At 51.6% G+C, this 20,675-nt stretch overlaps 1 protein-coding gene across 1 annotated transcript in view; it reads right to left on the bottom strand.

Moving 5' to 3' along the window:
• CDK18 (cyclin dependent kinase 18) overlaps positions 1-17,331 on the bottom strand; it is a 69,799-nt gene extending 52,468 nt beyond the window's left edge. Inside the window, exons 1-2 of the mRNA XM_032591709.1 lie at positions 17,241-17,331; positions 15,852-16,033 (exon numbers count right to left, since the gene is read on the bottom strand). Of these exons, the coding sequence (XP_032447600.1) occupies positions 15,852-16,033; positions 17,241-17,331 (273 nt within the window). The remainder of the gene's footprint in view (positions 1-15,851; positions 16,034-17,240) is intronic.
• Positions 17,332-20,675: the final 3,344 nt, after the last annotated feature.

Genomic DNA, 20,675 nt, shown 5'->3' with positions numbered 1-20,675 from the left:
CCCTCATGAGGCTTGCCGTCTAATGAGAGTGATGTAAACAAACCTATGTAGTGCATAGCCAGGTAGCATTTGGGAAAGGAGGTGGAGGGGGATGAGGGACGCCGTGTTAGCTCAGGTGGTCAGGGCAGGCATCTCAGAGAGGATGAAATTTTAGCTGAGACCTGAATGAGGTGAGAGACAGGCCATCTGCAGGCGGTTGAATGTCAAATGGGGAACAGCATTGGAATCAGGGCTGTGGAAATAGCCAGTGCTGAGACCCGGGGTGGGGGCAGGGAATAACCTTAGGAGGCTGGGGAACTGCAAGAGGTCCAGAGTAGCTTCCACAGAGTGAATGAGGCAGAGTAGGAAAGAGCAGAGACACGGCCAAGCTGGGGAATAAGTATGGATTTTGTTCGAAGGGTAATGGAGGGCACCGGATGGATGAGAGCAGGAGAATTTCCGATCTGATTTACACTTTTGTTTCTTGCTCTCACAGCCACTGGGTTCCAGAAGTACTGAAAAGCCCTCAAAGTTGCTAACACCTTGTTCCTGGGCATCCAAACCCAGCCCCCAAACATTCATTCATTCTACTTATTAGTTCCAGCACTGGTCCGGGCGTTGGGTGTGCAACAGTGAACACGTGTGATGTAAGCCCTGCCCTCACGGAGCATACATTCTAATAGGGGATGAGTAACAGTAAACAGCATACATATATTATACCTATAACCTATAAATACTATAGGATATTAATATATAACTCATATTAGAAAATGATCGATGCTTTAGACTAGAGAAAAATGAAGTAGACACAAGGAGTCCAGAGTACTAGGAAGTGCTTAGAAAGTTCAAATAGAGGTGCGAGGGTGGCTTCTCGAAGGGGCTGACAACACTCAGCACCTCTCAGCCTGTCTGGCTCCCAAAGCCCCCTGCACACCTCCAGGGTATCCAGAGTCCCTGCAGCCAGGGAGGGAGGGCATGGCTGGGGATCTCCAGGGGAGACAAAGGAGAGCAGGGACCCTGGGGTGTGTGTATCAGCTGGTCCAGGCTCATAACCTGGGAAGAGGAGAAGGAGCCAGTGTGGGGGCAGGGGAGGGAGGGGGGCTGGGTCTGCCAAGCCACAGGGGAATATTGATGAGTTTTCTGGCAAGAAGCGATGGAGCTGGTAGGGATGGTGTAATGAAGACAGATGATCCCAGGCCAGCTCTGTGCATCTTCCTGCCGGAGGAGGGAGAGTCACAACTAGGTGTGTGGTGGGGGAGGGCTTGCCAAGTGCCTGGATGCCCTCTGCTCTGGTATCCCCATCCTTTCCCCTTCTCCCCGGCCACCCTTCCTCCCTGCTTCTATAGGAGTGCCACAGAGGAAAGGGAATGGGGTTCCCCCCCCCCCCGATTGTATCTTTCTTCTTGGCTGTGGTAAAATACACATAACATAAAATTTGCCGTTAGTGACATTTAGTATAGTCACAAGATTGTGCACCATTGCCACTATGTATCCAGAAAATTTCATCACACCAAAAGGAAGTTCCACACTCATTAATAGGTACCCCCCCTCCCCCCACCAGCCCCTGGCAACCATTAGTCTGCTTTCTGTGTCTATAGATTTGCCTATTCTGGGGGCGCTTAGGTGACCCAGTCGGCTAAGCATCTGACTTTAGCTCAGGTCATGATCTCACGGTTCATGAGTTCAAGCCTCACGTCAGTCTCTGTGCTGACAGCTCAGAGCCTGGAGCCTGCTTTGAAATCTGTCTCTCTCTCTCTCTCTCTCTCTCTCTCTCTCTCTTCCCCTCCCCTGCTCTCTCTCTCTCTCAAAAATAAATAAACATTAAAAAATTAGATTTGCCTGTTCTGGATATTTCATATAAATGGAGTCATGCAATATGTGGCTTTGTATGTCAGGCTTCTTTTACTTCATGCTTTCAAGGTTCATCCGTGTTACAGCATGTATGAGTACTTCATTCCGTTTTCTGGCTGAATAATATTCCACTGTATGGTTACACCACGGTTTGTTTATCCAGTCATCAGTGGATGAACATTTGGGTGGTTTAGGCACTGAACTCTTTTTTTTTTAATGTTTATTTATATTTGAGAGAGAGAGAGACAGAACTTGACCAGGGGAGAGGCAGAGAGACAAAGAATCTGAAGCAGGATCCAGGCTCCGAGATGTGAGCTGTGAGCTGTCAGCACAGAGCCCGACCAGGGGCTGGAACTCACAAACCGTGAGGTCATGACCTGAGCTGATGTCAGACGCTCAACCGACTGAGCCACCCACGCGCCCCTAGGCACTGAACTTGGAAACAGAAATCCCAGCATTGTGTCCCATGCCACTTCTACCTCTGTGGCCTTCAGCAGCCCTGAAATGTCTCTGAGCCTTGACAGTTTCGCCTGTAAAATGGAACCATAAAAATTTTAATCTCTAGTGGCTTTTAGAGCATCAGAAAAATTGGAAATTGCCTCTCTCCCCCCTTTCTCTCTACTCTCTTCCCACTTGCCATTGAATCTGGGGTAAACATTCAATAAAAAGATTCATGTACCAAAGGCAGGTGGACCGATGTGTTGTGTTGTGTTCTCTGTCATTTATGCCCTCCCACTGATTTTCACATGCGTTATTTTTCAAATTTTAGCATCTTTGAAATCGGCACACAGTGCAGAACTGGTGGTTGCATCGTAATTGGCAAACCTCTTTGTTTTCTTGGTGGCTTGTAAAATAATGATGCTTTTGTTGTATGGTCCAAGGTTTGTGTGGTATGCTAGGCAGAGGTTAGTGACTATCACTATGAACAGTAGGAGAAATGAAAACTGACTCCGTAATGAAACATTTGTGATGGTGGGATTCTGTGAATTAACCCGTATCCTGGTATTTGAGCTCCCAGCTAAATTAGTTGGTTGAGCTGGAAATACTGATTTACCTGCACTGACACGATGCCAACATCATTGTAAAGCCACGCGGGCACACCTTGCTGGCACGAACAGGTCTCGAATGCATGGCCACAGCGATAGGGCAGCAGCACTGATGAGAAAATACATGTGAATGGACCTCGTGAACAGAGAGGCTTGTGGAAGTGAGCAGTGAGGTTAGTACTCTCCCATTCTCCCAGGGAACCACCTCCCCGCCCTGCCCACTCCAACCCTCTCCAACACAGGAGAAGCCTGAATACAAATACTGAATATGTTTGCCTTCATTAAAACAGGCCAGAGAGTGTAATTATATCCCACGGAGCAGAGGGCTCCATCTGGAGGGAGGAGGTGGGGGTGGATGAAAGCCAGTTAGATAGACGTGTAGGATTCACGAGTGTGGCTAATTGAACACCTCCACAATGGAGCGTATCTTAGCTGCTTGGGGACGAAGACTGTACCTGACTGTCGTAGCCCTGCCTGAACCTAGCCTCCTTCCCAAAGCTGCCTCCGACGGAGCCAGCCCTCTGCTAAGCTCTCACAGCACAAGACATCTGTCAGGACCTTAGCACTAATTCCTCCTGTGGGTGTCTTCTTTCTCTAGCGAACTCTTTGAGGATGGGGCATTTTGTAAATTCTTTTTTTTTTTTTTAAGCTTCATTTTTTAAAGTAATCTTTTTTTTTAATTTTTTTTTTAACGTTTATTTATTTTTGAGACAGAGAGAGAGACAGAGCATGAACAGGGGAGGGGCAGAGAGAGAGGGAGACACAGAATCGGAAGCAGGCTCCAGGCTCTGGGCCATCAGCCCAGAGCCCGACGCGGGGCTTGAACTCACGGACCACGAGATCGTGACCTGAGCTGAAGTCGGACGCTTAACCGACTGAGCCACCCAGGCGCCCCTTAAAGTAATCTTTACACCCAACGTGGGGCTCAAACTCACAACCCTGAGATCAAGAGTTGCATTTTCCACCAACCGAGCCAGCCAGGCACCACGAGGGTGGGGCATTTTGCAAGTTTCTTATGGTCTCCCCAGAGGTCCGTGTGTGTGGTAGGAATACAGAGAGGCATCGCCAATCAGAGCAGTGTTTCTGAAAATGTCCACCCAGACCACCCACACCCACCACCCCCCTGCACACACCATCACCTGCTGGAGCTGGTTATAAATGACATTTCCAGCTATCCATCCCAGAGACTGTATTTCAGTAGGACTGGGGTGGGGGCCAGGAGTCTGCATTTTAATAAGCTCCCCCAAGTACTTCTCTGCTCAGTATTTTTGGAAAATCACTGATGCTAAGGATTAAGCATCCAGTCTCCGTCCTCCTAGTCATTAAAAGCCTACTGTGTGTCTTGATCTTGCCCGTGTACGAGACTGACACTCAGCCAGAGGTCAGGGAAAGAGCCAAAGACGAGACTAGCATCATTGTTCCTGCTCCCACCAAGAGAGCAGGGATGGTGGGGGAGGAGGGGTGATGGGGCAGTGAACTGGGGAGGGGGAGAGACAGGACAGAAGGGCTCAGTAAGCAAACGGAAGGAGCGCTTGCACCTAGCAGTCACTGGGCCCCAGCTTGTCGTGTGCCCTCAACTGCCCTGCCCACCCCAGCAGCCTGCCAGGGGAGGGGGGAGCACCGTCCTCTAGATACCTCTCTGCTTCGATCATCAAGAATGGGCTGTTGGGGGCCGCTGGGTGGCTCAGTCGGTTAGGCGTCCAACTTCGGCTCAGGTCATGATCTCGAAGTTTGTGAGTTTGAGCCCCGCATCGGGCTCTGTGCTGACAGCTCGAAGCCTGGAACCTGCTTTGAATCCTGTGTCTCCCTTTCTCTCTGTGCCCCTCCCCCACGTGTGTTCTGTCTGTCTCTCAAAAATGAATGTTAAATTTTTTTTTTTTTTAAAAGATTGAGCTGTTGGGGTTTCATAGGACTAACGTCAGAGGACGAGGAACAAGACCTGAGGACTTTGGATACGCTCACGGAGTCCATAAAAGCTAGTGGCTCTGGACAGATTGATGACATGGAAGGCCCCATCCTTGACCTTCCAGTGTGTCTCTGATGGTTTCTCTTGTTTGAGGTGAACATGCTCAGTGTGTAATAACAGCTGCTGCAGCCGACATGCACCGCCACACGTATTCTCTGTGCCAATCCTACTATCCACCCCCTTTCACGGGTGAGAAAACCGGAGCTGTCCTATCTGCGTGACTCAGGTTCACCCAGCCCTTCAACTGGCGAGTGTTTCACCTCTTCCCTGATGGCCATCTCTCTCAGTCCCAGCTGCTCTCCTCCGAGCCCGGCCCTGCCCTGGGCACCGCAAGGGGCTCAGAACTCAACCCAGCAGGTGCTCCGGGGCTTCTCACCTCTCTGGTGTAAGACCCTGCCCTTCGGTCGTGCTGCCCTGTGGTGGGCTCTTTTGGAAGCCTCCCTGGTGACTCAGCTTGAGTTTGATGTCCGGTGAAACCCCTAACTAATGGCTTTCTGGTCCTAATGCCCCCCCCTTCTTATATAATGGGGATTCTGTGCCCCGTGTGCAGGAGCTTACATTCATTCCTATGGAATATTTTCACCTATGTGCCTTGTGGTTCTGTCTGCCACATCCTACATCCCCTAGAGACAGACAGATGGACACACAGGCACACACTCCTCTCCTCTGGAAGCCAGGTGTACATTTCGGACAGTCCACTCCTTGGGGACCGCCTGTTTCCTATTCCTCTCCTTCAAAGCGGAGAGGTGGTTGTAAACAGCTTCTTGCTGTGTTCTGCTCACTGCGCACACACAGGCAGGTGGCTTCGCGCCCCAGAAGGCAAACCCCGGGGCAGACCGGATGGGCTGGAGTCCCAGCCTGAGCACTTGGTACAGTCTGTGACCTCGGGAAATTAATTCAGCCTCTGTGCCTCAGTGTTCTTCCCTGCGGAATGGGGAAAACCCTATCTACCTTTCTTGTTTTCAGGATTAAATGCGATAGCAATTGGTCAGTAAATAGTTCTTCTTCCTCCCTGCTTCTGGCTTCTCCGGGCCTCCCAATTTTGCTTTTCTGCCCTCACATCTCCCATATCTGCTTGATCACGCTTGACCTTAGTTGCAGAGTGGAACGCGGAATTTCAGTGATGAAAGGGCTTTGGATACAGTATAATCCAGCCCCTTTGTTGTACCGAAGAAAAAAGCACCGTCCCTCCTGCCATTCCTCTGTTGCTTCATTCTGTTCCAAAGTGGTTGTATTTCCAGCACTCCAGCTACTACCTTTTCTCTCTCCAGCTCACGTAGCAATCAGATCGGCGGCTTCTCCCCCAGTGCAGCCCGTGAGCTCCCAGCTTCAGCTCCCCGGATTTATGGCTCTCTGCCGTCTTGCGGGGTCCTTTGGGGTCTGTGAGGCTCAGGAGTTATGGGCCCACAGAGACAGGGCTTTCAGTGCACTTGGCCCAACTTGTCAGTCACCTCCTGGGACCGGTCGCACGTAGGGGGGAGGGGGGAGGGCAAGTACCAGGGCCAATATGCTGACCACATTTTTATACTCCAAAAATCACCCCATGGGACATGCTGGGAAATCTTTAGAGGGAAAAGGCAGAGACTATTCTCTGGCCAGGGAAGGACCACGACAGGGAGGGTGCAGCCTGTCTGAGCAGTTTGGTGTTCCTTCTCAGAAGAGGGTGTGCCCGTGTGCCAGAACGCTGCAGTGACAGAAGGTGGCTGGGTGGGGCTCTGATTTCTCTGAAATCTTGGTTACTTCTTCCAAACCAAGGTAAATAGTTATGCAACCAGCTCTAAGTCAATTCCCCCCCTCCTCCTTCCAACCAGACCACTGGTTGCTGCATTAATGCAGAAGTCCCAGGGCCAGTCCCCCTGTCACGGAGAGATGAGCGGCAGCCTATGTAAGATATTTGAGGCAGTTTTGTAATAGTGGGGATACGTGTACAGCTAGCTTTGTTTCCCAGTAAGAAAAAATACATCATTTCTTCAGATAAAGGACATTCTAACACTAAAGGAAAGAGAAAGAGAGGGAGTGGGGAGGGTAGAGAGAAAGAGGACAAAATACCAGACCGAAGGACAAACCTTTAAATTGAATTCAGGGTGCCTGGATGGCTCAGTCGGTTAAGCGTCCCAACTTCGGCTCAGGTCATGATTTCACGGTCCATGAGTTCGAGCCCGGTGTTGGGTCTGTGCTGACAGCTCAGAGCCTGGAGCCTGTTTCAGATTCTGTGTCTCCCTGTCTTTCCCCATCCCCCGCTCACACTCTGTCTCTCAAAAATGAATAAATGTTAAAAAAAACTTTGAATTGAATTAATTTGGCTTTATTAAAAAGTCACTAGATTGTCTTTCGCTGCAGTGCCAGGAGTCCTGGGTCTGGAGTCCAAGATCTGGGATTTAACTTGGGGTCTGCCACTTAGCAGGGTGTGACTTTATGTGAATAACCAATAGACTCAAACATCAGAAGACTTGCCTTCAGTTTCTCCATTGTAAACCAGAAACCACACTTATCTCATGGGGGGGGGGCGGGGTGCAGCAGGGAAGGGAAGGGAAGGGAAGGGAAGGGAAGGGAATGAAACATTTCCTGCGCATCTATGAAAAGACGGGCATGTGACTTAGGATGTTTGCTTAATTCTCGGACAGCCTAATGAGGTAGGCGTTTTCATGACCATTTTACAGAGGAGGAAACTGAGATTCAGAGGTTAAGTAATTTGTCCAAGGGCACCCATGTCTCCCTGAAGGCAAAGCTCTCATTCCAGAAGGGCAGACAGGAAGGAGAAAAGGGAAGGAAATAAAAGGAGGACTCAGGAGTTCCTGATCTGGACCTCAATTTTCTCTGTGAAACAGAAAACGAGATCCTCTACTGAGCTGAGGAGGCAGGGAAGTGTCAAGAGCGCTGTAGGTTTGGAAAGGCTTCTCTGGCTAAGAGAGAGGGGGCTTACCCAGCCTCGGAGGCAGTGTTGCCATGGAGCTGCTCAGGAGCCAGTTACCCTGTGATATGCTCCTCAGCAGGTGCGGCCCTGTCCGGTTCACGGAGAAGGAACAGATTTCGTTTGTCACTCATCGTTGAATCCCCAGGTCTTAGTACAGTGCCTGGCACATAGAAATAAGTTTATTTATTTAATAAGTGTTACGGAGCCCCTATGATGTACTGGATCTGTTGCAGGTACTGGGGATTCAGCAGGGGCAAAGGCATATCAAGAGCTTGCCACTCTCGATCTCAGGGTCGTAAGTTCAAGCCCCACATTGGGTGTAGAGCTTACTTAAAAAAATAAATGGGGGCGCCTGGGTGGCTCAGTCAGTTGAGTGTCCGACTTCGGCTCAGGCCATGATCTCACGGTTCGTGAGTTCGAGCCCCGCGTCGGGCTCTGTGCTGACAGCTCAGAGCCTGGAGCCTGTTTCAGATTCTGTGTCCCCCTCTCTCTCTGCCTCTCCCCTGCTCATGCTCTGTCTCTGTCTCTCAAAAGTGAATGAACATTAAAATAAATAAATAAACAAATAAAATTTCTTAAAAAATTAAAAATAAACATATATATATATATATATATATATACACACACACACACAGATATACTCCCTGTCCTTATGACATTTGCAGCCTGATAGAAGCCTGACAGTAAACACAGGACCTAACAAATAGTAATAAAGGTATGAATTAAAAAAATAGAATAAGTAGCTAGACAGGGCCTGTCACAGTGAGGATGGTTTCTCAGGAGGTGACATTAGAGATATGACTGGAATGAGAGAAGAAACTGTTCATGCCAAGATGGGGGAAGGGTGTTCTGGACAAAAGGAACAGCAAATGCAAAACCCTGAGGCAGGAACAAGCTTGGAACGTTTTAGAGAGACAGAAGGAAGGTTTGTGCAGTTGGAGAGGAGGCGAGAGTGGGAGAGAGTGGTAGGAAATGAGAGAAGAGGGGTCAGAGCCTATCAAACCTCATAAGCCAAGTTAAGAAGCTTGGATTTTATGCTAATTCTAGTAAGAAGTCTTTGGAAGGTTTTAAGCAGTGGGAGGGATGTGATCTGATTTATGTTCTAAAACAATCCCTCTGGCTTTTTGATGGAAAGTAGACCCCGGTGTGGGGGGGGGGTGGTGGACAGGGAGCAGAGCAGGAGGCCCGTGCAGCAGCCCAGGAGAGAGGGGAGAGTATAGACTCCCATGGTAGCAGAGGAGCGGAGAAGGGCTGGGATTTGGGCAGTGTTCTTGCTGATAGGTTAGATGTAGGGCGTGAGGAAAAGAGAAGAAGCAAGGATGTTCTCTAGGCTTCTGGATGGAGCTGATGATGACAGGGAAGGTGGAGGAGGTACAGGATGGAGGCAAGAGGTATAGAAATCAAGAATTGCATGATAGACATGTGAAGTTTGAAATACGTAGTTGATGGGGTGCCTGGGTGGCTCAGTCAGTTGAGCTTCTGACTCTTGATCTCAGCTCAGGTCATGATTTCACAGTTCGGTTTGTGAGATCGAGCCCCACGTGGGGCTCCACGCTGGCAGGGTGGAGCCTGCTTGGGATTCTTCTCTCCCTCTCTCTCTGCCCCTACCCTGCTCGTGCTCGCTCTCTCTTTCTCTCTCTCTCAAACAAATAAACTTAAAAAAAAAAAAAAGAAATACCTAGTTGACATCTGTTATGGGTTGAATTATGTCCCCCCCAAAAGATACATGGAAATCCTAATCCTCAATACCTATGAAAGTGATCTTATGTGGAAATAGGATCTTTGCAGATGTAATCAAGTTAAGATGAAGTCATTAGGGTGGCCCTCATCCAATATGACTAGTGTCCTTAAAAGAAGAAGAAAGTGGTGCCTGGCTGGTTCATTTGATGGAGCATGTGACTCTTGATCTCAGGGTTGTGAGTTTGAGCCCCACGGTGGGTGTAGAGATTACTTTAAAAAAATAAAATCTTAAAAAAAAAAAAAAAAAAGAAAGAAGAGGAAAATTTGGGACTTACAGAAAATACCATGGGAAGATGGAGGCAGAGATCAGAGCAGTACTGTCACAAGCCAAAGAACATCTGGGGCTCCCCAAAGCTGGAAGAGGCAAAAAAAGGATCCCCCCTAGAGCCCTCACAGGGAGTGTGGTGCTGCCGGCACCTTGATTTGGGATTTCTGGCCTCCACGATTGCGAGACAATAAATTTCTGTTGTTTTAAGCCACACAACTTATGGTACTTTGTCACAGCAGCCTTAGGAAGCGAATACAGCATCCAAGTGGAGAGGTCAATGTTGGATATGCAGGCCTGCAGCTCAGGGAGAGGTTGATCTTTAAAGCCACAGGACTGGATGAGAGACTGTCTTGAGAGAAAGTTAGAGAATGTTGAGAGAAGAGAGCCCTTGTGTTTCAAGGGAAGAGTGTTTTAAGAAGGAAAGAGTAGTCAATTGTGTTAAACACTGATGGTAAGTAAGTCAGATTGACTTTGGCTCTTGGATTTGGTAAGAGAGAAGCTGTTGAGAGAGAGAGAGAGAGAGAGGGAGAGAGAGAGAATGTTGCTGATGACCTTGGCGGGAGATGTCAGCAGGTGATGGAGACAGAAGTCAAAGTGGAGTGAGTTGAGGAGACACCGTAGGTAAGGAGGTATAGAGTGATTGCAGGGAACTGTTTTGAGGCTTACTATAAAACAATAAAGAAATGGAATCTTGCCTAGAAAAAGATGTGGGGGAAAGGGAAGGTTTTTTAAGGTGGGCAATATTAAGGCATACTTTTTATGTTAGTAGGCATGGGAGAGACCACTGACTCAGGAGACAGAGGGACAATTGCAAGAAGCAAAATCATGGAAGGAACAAATGGGGTCCAGTGCACAAATGGGGGGACTGGCCCCAGAGAACACGGAGCCTCTTCATCTACAGGGAGGGCAGAGAATACAAGTAGAGATCATGTAGATGGGTTGGTGGGGGAAATGAAATAGCTCTCATTCATTTGCATTTTTTAATTATATCAGTGACGTAGGAGGGAGGATATGGGAGGGTTGAAGAGAGAAGGAGGAGAGGGGAGGCATGAAATAGTTATTTGAGAGGGAGGGAAAGGGGAATACACCGGGGAAGTGCAGAGGTGTGGTAGGCAGGACCCAGTGCTCTCAGGAGATTTCAAGTTGCAAGTTTAGAGTAAGACCAGTGGATAAGCAGAGCTGTATGATTTTCCTCAGTAATGTTCGGTTGCTTGGGTACAGGTGAAGGGTAGGTGGGTAGCCAGGTTTAGCCAGGATTAGGATTTTGCCAGAAAAGTACAACAGAGGTAAGAAAGAGAGGCAAAGCCGGTGAGGGCATTTGTAAGAGATCACAGCAGTAGACGTGATAATGAAGCTGGTTAAGGGATAAAATGGTCACATGCAGAGCACGGTGGACAATAAAAACTGTTTTGGCACATCAGGTCCCTATGAGATCAAACAATAGGCAGAATGGAGGTCTCACTGAAAGTTAACGGGGTTGATAGGAGGCACTGGGGGGCTGGGATGCCTGAAAATGGGATAACTGGAGGTAAACATATTGGCGAGGGCAGGGTTTAGGGGATGACCTTGGGAGAGGCTGGAGATGACAGCAAAAATGTAGCCTATGAGGTGAGGTCTAACCCCATTCGTATCAAACATGCTGACGTTTTTGCGGGAGGCAGGAGGAGAAGTAGTTTGGAACAGCACTATAGACCCTGAGGTACGTGGGGTACTAGAGAAAAGAACAGCCTTCACTGTTTTTGTTATCCTTCATCCTTGACAGTAGACAAGGCTATTGGGAGGCAGTGTCTCCAGGGGACAGCCAGGTGTCAGTAGAGCAAGACAGTCAAGGGAATGCTCAAGGAAGGGTCTGAGGACAGAGGGGCGTTGGCTAGTGGCAGACTGAGTTCCAGAGGTTTTAGAGGCAAGGTGCGAGAATGGGAGAGAGGTGGGAGATGGGATGCAGTCGGTAGCTATACAGAGTTATTAGGGGTTTCCAGTCTTTGGAATTATGGACAATGCGGGAGGTTAGGATTTGGGATGCGAGACATGATGGAGCATGTCTTGACATTGTCATTAAAAGAAGGGGTGGTCAGGTAGGGCTACCTATAGTCTAGAGTATGTAGCTGGCACCTACGAGGACTCGACTGAAGAAAAGGATGCATGAAATTAATCCACGTATCCCTGAGGTGTTTAGTGCTGTGAGAGGCACTCGATGTATTCATTAATTTAAACCGCCTATGGCTGATGCTCTGGTGACTGTAATAGGGGCAGGTCACAACCTAGTGCACTGAATACAATAGGTACTCAGGATCCTGGGGGTGATGACAATCTCTAAGGACTTCTGAGTGCTGACTATATAAATAGCTTGCACTTTGTCCCTTCTAATGAAAATCATTCCTGTGTTCAAGACTGACCAGGGACTGGACTCTGGTTGTGTTCTGCCTTAATTAGGAAGAGGTGGACAGGAGGCAAAGGAGAGGACCAGGAAAGTGACCTATTTCAGGTTGAGCTTCAGGACATCCCCGTCCCCCACAGCCCTACCTCAGATGCTCTGCTGAGGCCCTTCTCTGGAAACTCACAACAGAAAAGGGAGCAGCCACATCCTTCCCTTAGACTGAAAGATGGCTATTCCAGGCCTGTGCCTTTGACTTTATTTCCTTTTCTCCCTTACCTGCTGTTCGTCCGGAAGAAATGATTTCCATTTCTTTTGATTTCTATTTTTCTAGCTTTTCTGATCCTGTTTGCCCTCCCTTTGTTTCACTGAGGCTCAGGCCACTTTTTCTTTCCCTCTCCAGAATCTCCCACGACATGCTTCCTTCCTGTCCCAACCCCTCCCCCAATACTACTACATGTGACAGTCCAAAGCTTTTTAAAAGAGGCCTCTAAAGTTCCCACTGATGTTATGCCCCAGTGTCTGAGGTGACCTGGCCTGGTCTCCGTGCAGCTGAGAAAGTGTCTCTTTGTGTTGGCTGATGAATGGCTGCCCTGTCCTGCCCTGGGACCTCAATACCTAGAGGGTAACAGGAGAAAGCCCACTCCCCTCCTTAGGCTCTGCACCTGCTGCTCTCAGCTTTCCTTGGGGGCCACGGGGTACCCGGGTAGGTAGCTCGCTTGCTAAGCTCTGGAAGGGCAACACTATAAGGGTAGGTCTGGGAGCCCTTTCTGCCTTAGTGTCTCTGGGCGGCATGATGCCTACGGGGGGTCTGCCCCCACCCCACAGCTTTCCTTCCCCATCACCCCTGCTCTATCCTCCTCCATCTCCTGTTACTTCCCAGGATTCACAATAGAATAATGAGCCTGCTGGGATGCTGTTTCCCTCTGTGACTAAGGGTTTGAACTGTAGAATTTCTGGGTTGGTAAATATCTCACCTGGTTAGACATCTTTGCCTTCGCCTGCAGACAGGGCAGTGTGCAAACCTTTAGGCCAGACTCATAGGTACCTCCTGATGTTTCAAATGGCAAAACTCAGTTCAGTTCAACAAATGTGTGTAGAGTGCCGTTTTTATTGCTGTTATGTTGCTGCGCACATTATCTCATTAAAATATTTTATTGCTCACTTTAATTACTCAGGCAAAACATGCACATGGTAACACATCACAACCACTGGAGGTAAATCATGAAAAGTGGGTTTCTCTATATATTCCTGTGCCATATCCACTTGAATCCCCTTCCCAGAAGTAACTGCTGTTAGCAACGTCTTGTGTATTTTTCCACAGATATTCCACATATACCAAACGTCACTTAATCTTCACAGCAGCCTTCTTTGGTGGGTATTATGAATCCCATTTGGAAGACAGGGGAACAATGACTCGGAAAGTCTAAGTGTGTTAGTAACAGTGGCAATTCCAACTGAAGTATGTGTGAATCCAAAGCCTATGCAGTTTCCGCTATAACATGTTCCCAGTGGGTTGTATCAGCATCTCCCAGCCCCCACCCCAGTCACTCGTTCACTCATTCCACAAGGTTCACTCATTCCACAAGGTTCACTCATTCCACAAGGTTGGCTCTGCGCAGGGCCCTGTCCTAGGTGCTGAAGACATTCTCGTAGAGACAGGGGATCACCGAACCCCTACCCTCCTGGGGCTCACCAATGAGGAGAGGAGGCTGGCAAATACCTAAAATCTGGTGGAGAGAAGATGGGGAGCCATAAACTCTGCCTGGCTACAGCAACTGTATGTGGCACCAGGCAGGCCACTCCGTTTCTGACTCTCAGTTTCCTCATCTGTCTGTTGGAGATAAACTTAACTCACAGGGCTATTGTGAGAATCTAGGGATTATAAATGCAGAACTGCTTGGAAAGCATCCAATCTCAGCACATGGAAAGGAGTCTAGGCCAGTTCTAAGGACAGCTTCCCCATGTGAGGGCCACAGGTCACCGAATCACTGAATGACAGAGCAAATAGTGGTCCAAGCCTCTGAGAAGTGATACATTGAAGCAGGGCTGCCTTCGTCTCTGTTCTTGGTTTTAGTGTTGTCTTTAGAAGGCACAGAGTTGGTCTGGTTGCAACAGACAGTGACTAGAAGCAAAATGGCGGTGGGTTATGGGGTTGGCCTAGAATGAGACATAACAGCATACAAGTGAGCCTCTTCCAGAACATTAAGCTGTGGGACATGGAGAAGTCTGCCCTGGGTTATATCTGTAAATACTAATCCAGGCAGCTCTCCTAGTTCTTCTCCGGCCCATCTCCCTCTCTGCAAGGTGGCGGATTACTTGCCTTCTAATGAGCCAGTTACCAGCAGCTCAAGGGCCTTTCTAGAAAGTTCTTTCTGCCCAGAACTCTTCCGTTGTCCTCCGCCGCCCCCCACCCCCCATCCCATCTTCACGTAGTTATCTCTTTTTCATCTTTTAGGGCTTGACTTAGATCTCATTTTCTCACACAAGCCTTTCTGGGCTCCCCAGAGGAGATTAAGAGCCCCTGCTATTCGCCCTTTCCCCCCGTGCCTCTGATTAGCTCATATCACACCAGCCAGTGCCCATCTTGTCCACCAGACTGTCTGCTCCAGGGGGGTGGGCACCAAGCCCACTGGCTCAGCACAGAGCCTGGCACTTAAGACATGCTAAATTATTTGTTGAATGAATGGCTGAAGTTAGTCACTTCTGCCTCTGGGTTCAAAGTGGCCTGTGTATTGATATAGCACCTCTTGCACAGTTGTTATTTTATTTTATTTTGACGTGACTGTGTCATCTGAATCTTTCCCCTTTGTATTCCTGGTGCCTAGCCCATGTCACAGCACGGGGGTGGTCCTGCATGTTGCTGAATGAATGAATGAATGAATGCATTCTTGGCAGGGAGCTGCTTTGAACCAGAGCACATTTCCTTTGCAGTTAATGACCTATCTTCCCAGGTGGGCCACGGAAAGGCTCAGGAAAGTGGGGAACAAGATTCTGCCGGAGCTGGTGGGGCTGGACGGAGGAGAAAGCAAAGACCTGAGTGCTGTCTCCTCTTTGTCGTTACTGCCGGGTGGAGGGCAGGAGATGACTCCCAAGGAGGGGGACTTGGTCCCGGGAGGTATCCTCTCAGGGGGCTCCCAAAACTCTCAGGGACTGAGGTGGGCTTGGCTCAGGTGTCCGACCCCAGTGACCCCCCCACCCCACCCCCCACGTCTTTCTCCTAGGAGAGGGGGTGAAACGAGAGAGGGGTGGAAGGGACTCTGAGATTTCCATCCTCTGGGCTTCTCTTTCTCAGTCTCTACGTCCCCAAGGCACCAGATTCGGGAGGGGAGAGGGGTCAGGCTGAGGCGGGCAGCGGGGGAGGGGCGGCGCGGACAGCCGGCCGGTGTCCTCTGGTGTCTGGAGCCAAGGCTCGGAGCTCTCGGCCCCCGCGAAGCGAGGCGAGCCGGAGCTGTGCGGTGAATGCAAAGAGCCGGGCGAGCTCCCAGCCCGGCGCCGCCGACGGCGTCCTCAGCCACAGCCCAATGAGAAGAGAGCAGATAATTTATTCTCTAATCCCGGTTCGGGTGCCCGGCGCTGGCGAGTGGCAGGGACTGGGGGGTGGGGGGGGGTGGGTCTCCTCGTCCCCTCTCCCCCTCCCGCCGCCGCCCCCTCTCCGCCCCTGCGGGCTCCCGGCGCGCACACACACATTTCCTGACAATTAGCGAGCACACCTTGGCCGCGCGGCCTCCGGCGGCGCCGCAGCTTTTGTCTCCCGCCCGCCGGGCTGCGAGGCGCGGGCGCCCGGGCGCGAAGTTGCCGCCCCGACGCGCTGCCGGGGAACGCCGGCCGCAGCTGCCGTCGGACTGGCGCTGAGGGCGGGGTGGGCCGGGCACGCCGGCCCGGGGCTGGGGGGCTGCAAAAGAGAGGAGAAGAGAGAGAAAAGTAAGGCAGCGCTGGCCCCCTCTTCCTTTGTTATAACCCTGAGTGTGTGCAGGCGTGAGCGCGCGCGGGAGTGCCTGTGTGTGCACATACGTGTGCGTGCCTGTGTGTGCGCGCTCGTGTGCAAATGCGTGTCTGTGTGTGTGGGTCGGGACCGGCCCGGGGGGCGGCGGGACCCGAAGACGCGAGGCGGCTGGGCCTGAACGCGAGTTGAACCGCGTCCCGGGTCCTTCGCGCTCAGCCCCGGACTCGGGCGTGCGGGCAGGTAGCGGTCCCGCTCTTGCCCGCTGCTCAAAGGACTGAGCGCGGAGTTTGTTCACAGACGGGCAGCGTGCGGGAGGCGGGGAAGCGCAGCCGCCCGGGCCGGGCCTGCGGGCGTGGGGGGGAAGGGGAGTCGCCGGCTGAAGGTCTGCCCCGACCGCAGGGGGCGCACGAGGGGGTCTCCGGGCCAGCGGTGCCGCGCCGACGCGGTTACGCGGCCCGCTTCCACCCGGGTGGGAGCTCGCTGGGGCCACTGGTAGCCCCGGAGGGAGAGAGGCTGTGGAGGTGGCTCTTGGGGCTATGCGGGGGGGGGGGGGGGGGGCGGCGAGACGAAGTCTGTCTAAATGCCAGTTCCCTGAAGTTCAGCGCATCGGTTGTCATATCATACCTTAATGCATATTTATGCTGCGCCGAAATAGGCTTCATAATTAACTCCCGGAGTCATCCGCAGAGGTTAAAGGGACCCCGAAGATTTGTGCATTGATTGGGTACCACGGCGGTGTGTGTGTGTGTGTGTGTGTGTGCGCGCGCGCGTGCGCGCGTGTGTGCGTGCGCCCCGTGCGAACCCATTGAGAAGAATAATTATTTTTCTCCACTGGAAGCTACAGCAGAGAATCAGACAAGGAGGGAAGAGAGAGAGAGAGAGAGAGAGGTTGGAGAGGGAGAGAGAGGTTGGAGAGGGAGAGAGAGAGAAAGAGACAAAGGAAGTGAGTGCGAGAGAGGAGACGGCTTAGCATCCGAACTGTGAGTACTGAGCGAAACCAAATAGGCAGAAAGTGCTGCGAGTCGGGGACCCCCTCGGCCGGGTTGAGGGCCGGGAGCAGCTGAGGAGGACTTGCCTCTTCGCCGAGGGGTTTGGCTGGGCGATGAGGGGTCCTTGAGGCATGGGCGGACTCCGGGATGCGGGTTCAGGCACTCACCTGAAAGCCAGCGCCAGCGCCGACCGGCTGCGGGCTGCGTCAACCGCAGCCCCAGGTCCGCCAAAGGGAAGCCCCCCCACCCCGCCCCCATTGCCTTTGTTCCTTATAAAGGTTTTTGCAGCTGGTAGGATTCAGGCGGGGGGTGGGAGGGAGTATGAGAGGGAGCTAGAGAGAAACCCGCTTTGGGTGCCTCCCCCCTTGCCTTCACCCCATGGTGTGGGGTTGGATGGGGACGGGGCTATAAATGAGGCAGGGATCAGGACTTTGTGACACCTGTGCATTTGTTTAGCACTAAAAAGGGAAAAGCCGAGGTGTCCGGTGCCCCTGGGACAGTGGTCTTCAGGAGACCCCAGCCTGGGAGGCTGAGAGAAGCCATTTCTATGAGCAAAAACCACCAACTCTTGGCCCTGGGTCCTCTGCCCACCTCCCTTCTCAACCCTAGGGCCCTTGCACATCTAAGAGGGGCTGGAGCTGGAGGCCCGCCAGGGAGCGGGAGCCTTGTCTGGGTGGGGGCGGGGGAGGCATTTGTAGAGAGGATAGCTGCTCCCTTTCCTAAGAAAGGGTCCATGACACGGTGCCCCTAGGGAACCGGGCTGGCCACCAGCCCCCGGCTCTACCAAACCTGTCAGGAGAGGGCGCCTGGGTGCCCAAGGGAGAGCCCTCCCTTCCTGACCGACATTCCACAGCCTCCCTTTGAAAGCATAGTATCCTGCCCTCCTCCCCTCAACGGTCATTAACAAATTCCTCTTCAGGTCTGATTTTACTCTCTCCTGGTGATTTTTCAATGTACCTTTCTCTGCTGGTGAACAACTTGGCCCGACTTAAGCCTTAAAGAAGGGCTAACTTCAGAGGGAAATTCAGCCCTCTGAGGCTGGGATGGGAGCCCTAAGATCACAGAGCTCTGAATTGATTGTCCTTTAAGAAGCCCCCTTGGGGGCCAGTTTTGGTGGCCTGGAAACCCTGCTTGCATCCTTCGGAGGACAAGGCTAAGGCTTGGGACTGGGAACAGTTTCTATCTGTCACTCAGTTCCAGCTCCCATCACCCTACTGGGGCCTAGCAGAGGAGAAAGAGGAAGATTCCACTTACACACACACACACACACACACACACACACACACACACACGAAGAAGTGAATATCTATCCAGCTGGGCCACTCCTAAAAGCACTATGAGGAAGGAGGAACCCTCAAATAGGGAGAACCAAGTTCAGTGTGACCCCCAGGAGGTGGTATAAAGGCTCTGGGTGGTGGGGGAGACAGGGATCAGGGTGGCAGTGACTGCTCTGAATGCAATCCTATGCCTATGGGCCTGTCTTCCCACTGGACTGCCTGTTTGGTGGCTGACTTCCTGAGTGCTGTCTCCTGGTACCTAGCACAGTGCCTGTCCCATTATTTGTGCCCAGGGCACGTTTGCTAAATGGCCATCCCCACGGACCTTCTCCCCACCCTTTATTTCTGCCTGCCTCTTTCTCTGAGAGGTACTCCGGAAGGGCTTGGGAGAGCCCAGCTGTGTAATTCTTTAGGCTGGGCTGCCATTGCCCTATGTGGGTTTAGGGGGGCAGTGGAGGAAAGGAGTTGGGGAGGAATTGGGCCTGGGGAGAACATCAGAACATTTTGGAATTCATGAACTGCTCAGGTTGAAATGCATTGAGTTTGCCAATGACCCGTTGTATTTTTCTTTAACAGCATAACTGCTCTGAGAGGCAAAACTGTGGCCTGGGTCCTGTGTTTGGGGAGGCTGGATTCTGGTGACACAAGCACTTTCCTGGGTTCTTCTTCCTCCCACAGCCCGGTCCTGGAGCTTAGTAGAAATCAGATGCAGGGGCAGGAAGCGTCAAGGCTGGAGAGACACTCTTGCACGCTCCTTCCCCTTGGTCTCTCTCTGCCTTGATTTCCTGAGACAGCATGACGTCTCCCTTCTCCCTTCTTCCCTAAGAGCCCAGGGACCCTGCCAGGCCTGGAGCTCCCTCTGTTTGCCCAAGAGGGCTCAGAGCTGAGGCTCCTGAGACAATTCTAGAAAACCCTTGGGAAAAGGGAATATTCATGCCTGACCTCTCTGTGCTTTCTTGCTCAGTGGAGCCAGCCACTAAGAGGGAACCCGAGCTGGTTACACTCTGGAGTAGAGATAGAGCCAGGAGCAGTGGGAGTTTGAGCCCTGGGGGAGCCCTACTGAAGGGTCCAGAAATAGGGCACTCATCCTGTTTCAGTACAAGCACACCGCTAGCCCGATTCAGGTCTGGAGGACCACGCACGGGAGACTGGCAGACCCATTTGGAACTAGTCTTCTCCTGGGTCGGTTCTGGGCCAGAGACTACACCCACTGGTCCATCCTAATTACAACTCCAAATCTAGGCATCTGTTTGGGGCAGAGGTAGCAGAACCGAATCCCTGAGGCTCCTCTGGAGTTTCAGCAGCGCCTCCCTCCTCGTGGCGAGTGGAGTCAGATGCCACCCACACCCACAACCTGCAGCAGCACAGGAACCCTCCTCCCGGAGAGTACAGGCATGAGGGGGCTCCAGGCACACCAAGCCTGGAATATGGGAGAACCTGGATCTCTTGTCCTTGTTTCTAAGCTCATCAGCCATTCACGCATCCGTGTGTTCGTTCATTCAACAAATGCATACCTGTATCATTCAGCCAACATCCTTAGAATAATGTGATACATATTTCCAGTTTAATCTCCTTCAGGTTGGTGTAGGAAGGAATAGGATTCTCCTATTCAGAATCTTCCTAACATCCTGGTTTCCTGCCCCTGTGAGCAAAGACGCAGAGTTGCTGGGCTCCAACCACCCCCCCCCACACACACACACCCAAAAGGTACCTAAGTCTGAGAAGCTCTGAGAGGAGATGTCAGCTCCAATGCTGACTCGTGAAATCTTGAAGTGGGATGGGACCTTAGATTTGCTCTATCTAGCTTCCTTCCGGGTGCAAAGATCCCTTCTACACTAGTAGACCATTTATTGGGCACCTCCTGTGCGCCTGGCTGTGGGTCTGAGAAGGGGTTGACCACCTTGTGTTTGACTTCTTCCGGGGTCAGGGAGCCCGCTGGCTCCTTTTGGAGTAGCTCTGGGTCTTCAGTCCTTTCTTGAGCTGAGCCCAGGCTGTCCCCTGACTCCCTCCATCTGTGGCTTTCTCTTCTATGGACAGCAGGGTGAATGGCTGGCTAGCCCCATCCCCACTCCTCTCCTTGCAAAGGAGTGCTCCCCCATCGGGCTCATCCTTAGCTGGAACCATCTGCAACCTCAGTGACCAGACTTAGGCTGAGGTTCAGGTTGACTGCGTGCCCTCGAAGGGCATAGCGGGACCCCTAAAAAGGGAGTCGCTGCAGCCTGTTCCCCAGTGGAAGAGGCTTCAGTATCCAGGCTGGCCCTCTGTTCTCCCCTAGGTGTGTAGGAATGGAGGGGCTACTACTGGAGAGGGAGGGCACACAGCAGG

Source organism: Lynx canadensis, chromosome F1 (assembly GCF_007474595.2).
Source record: "Lynx canadensis isolate LIC74 chromosome F1, mLynCan4.pri.v2, whole genome shotgun sequence".
In the NCBI taxonomy this organism is placed as follows: domain Eukaryota; kingdom Metazoa; phylum Chordata; class Mammalia; order Carnivora; family Felidae; genus Lynx; species Lynx canadensis.
The sequence above is the reverse complement of the archived record's forward strand: the minus strand, read 5'-3'. Positions and strand labels throughout refer to the sequence as shown.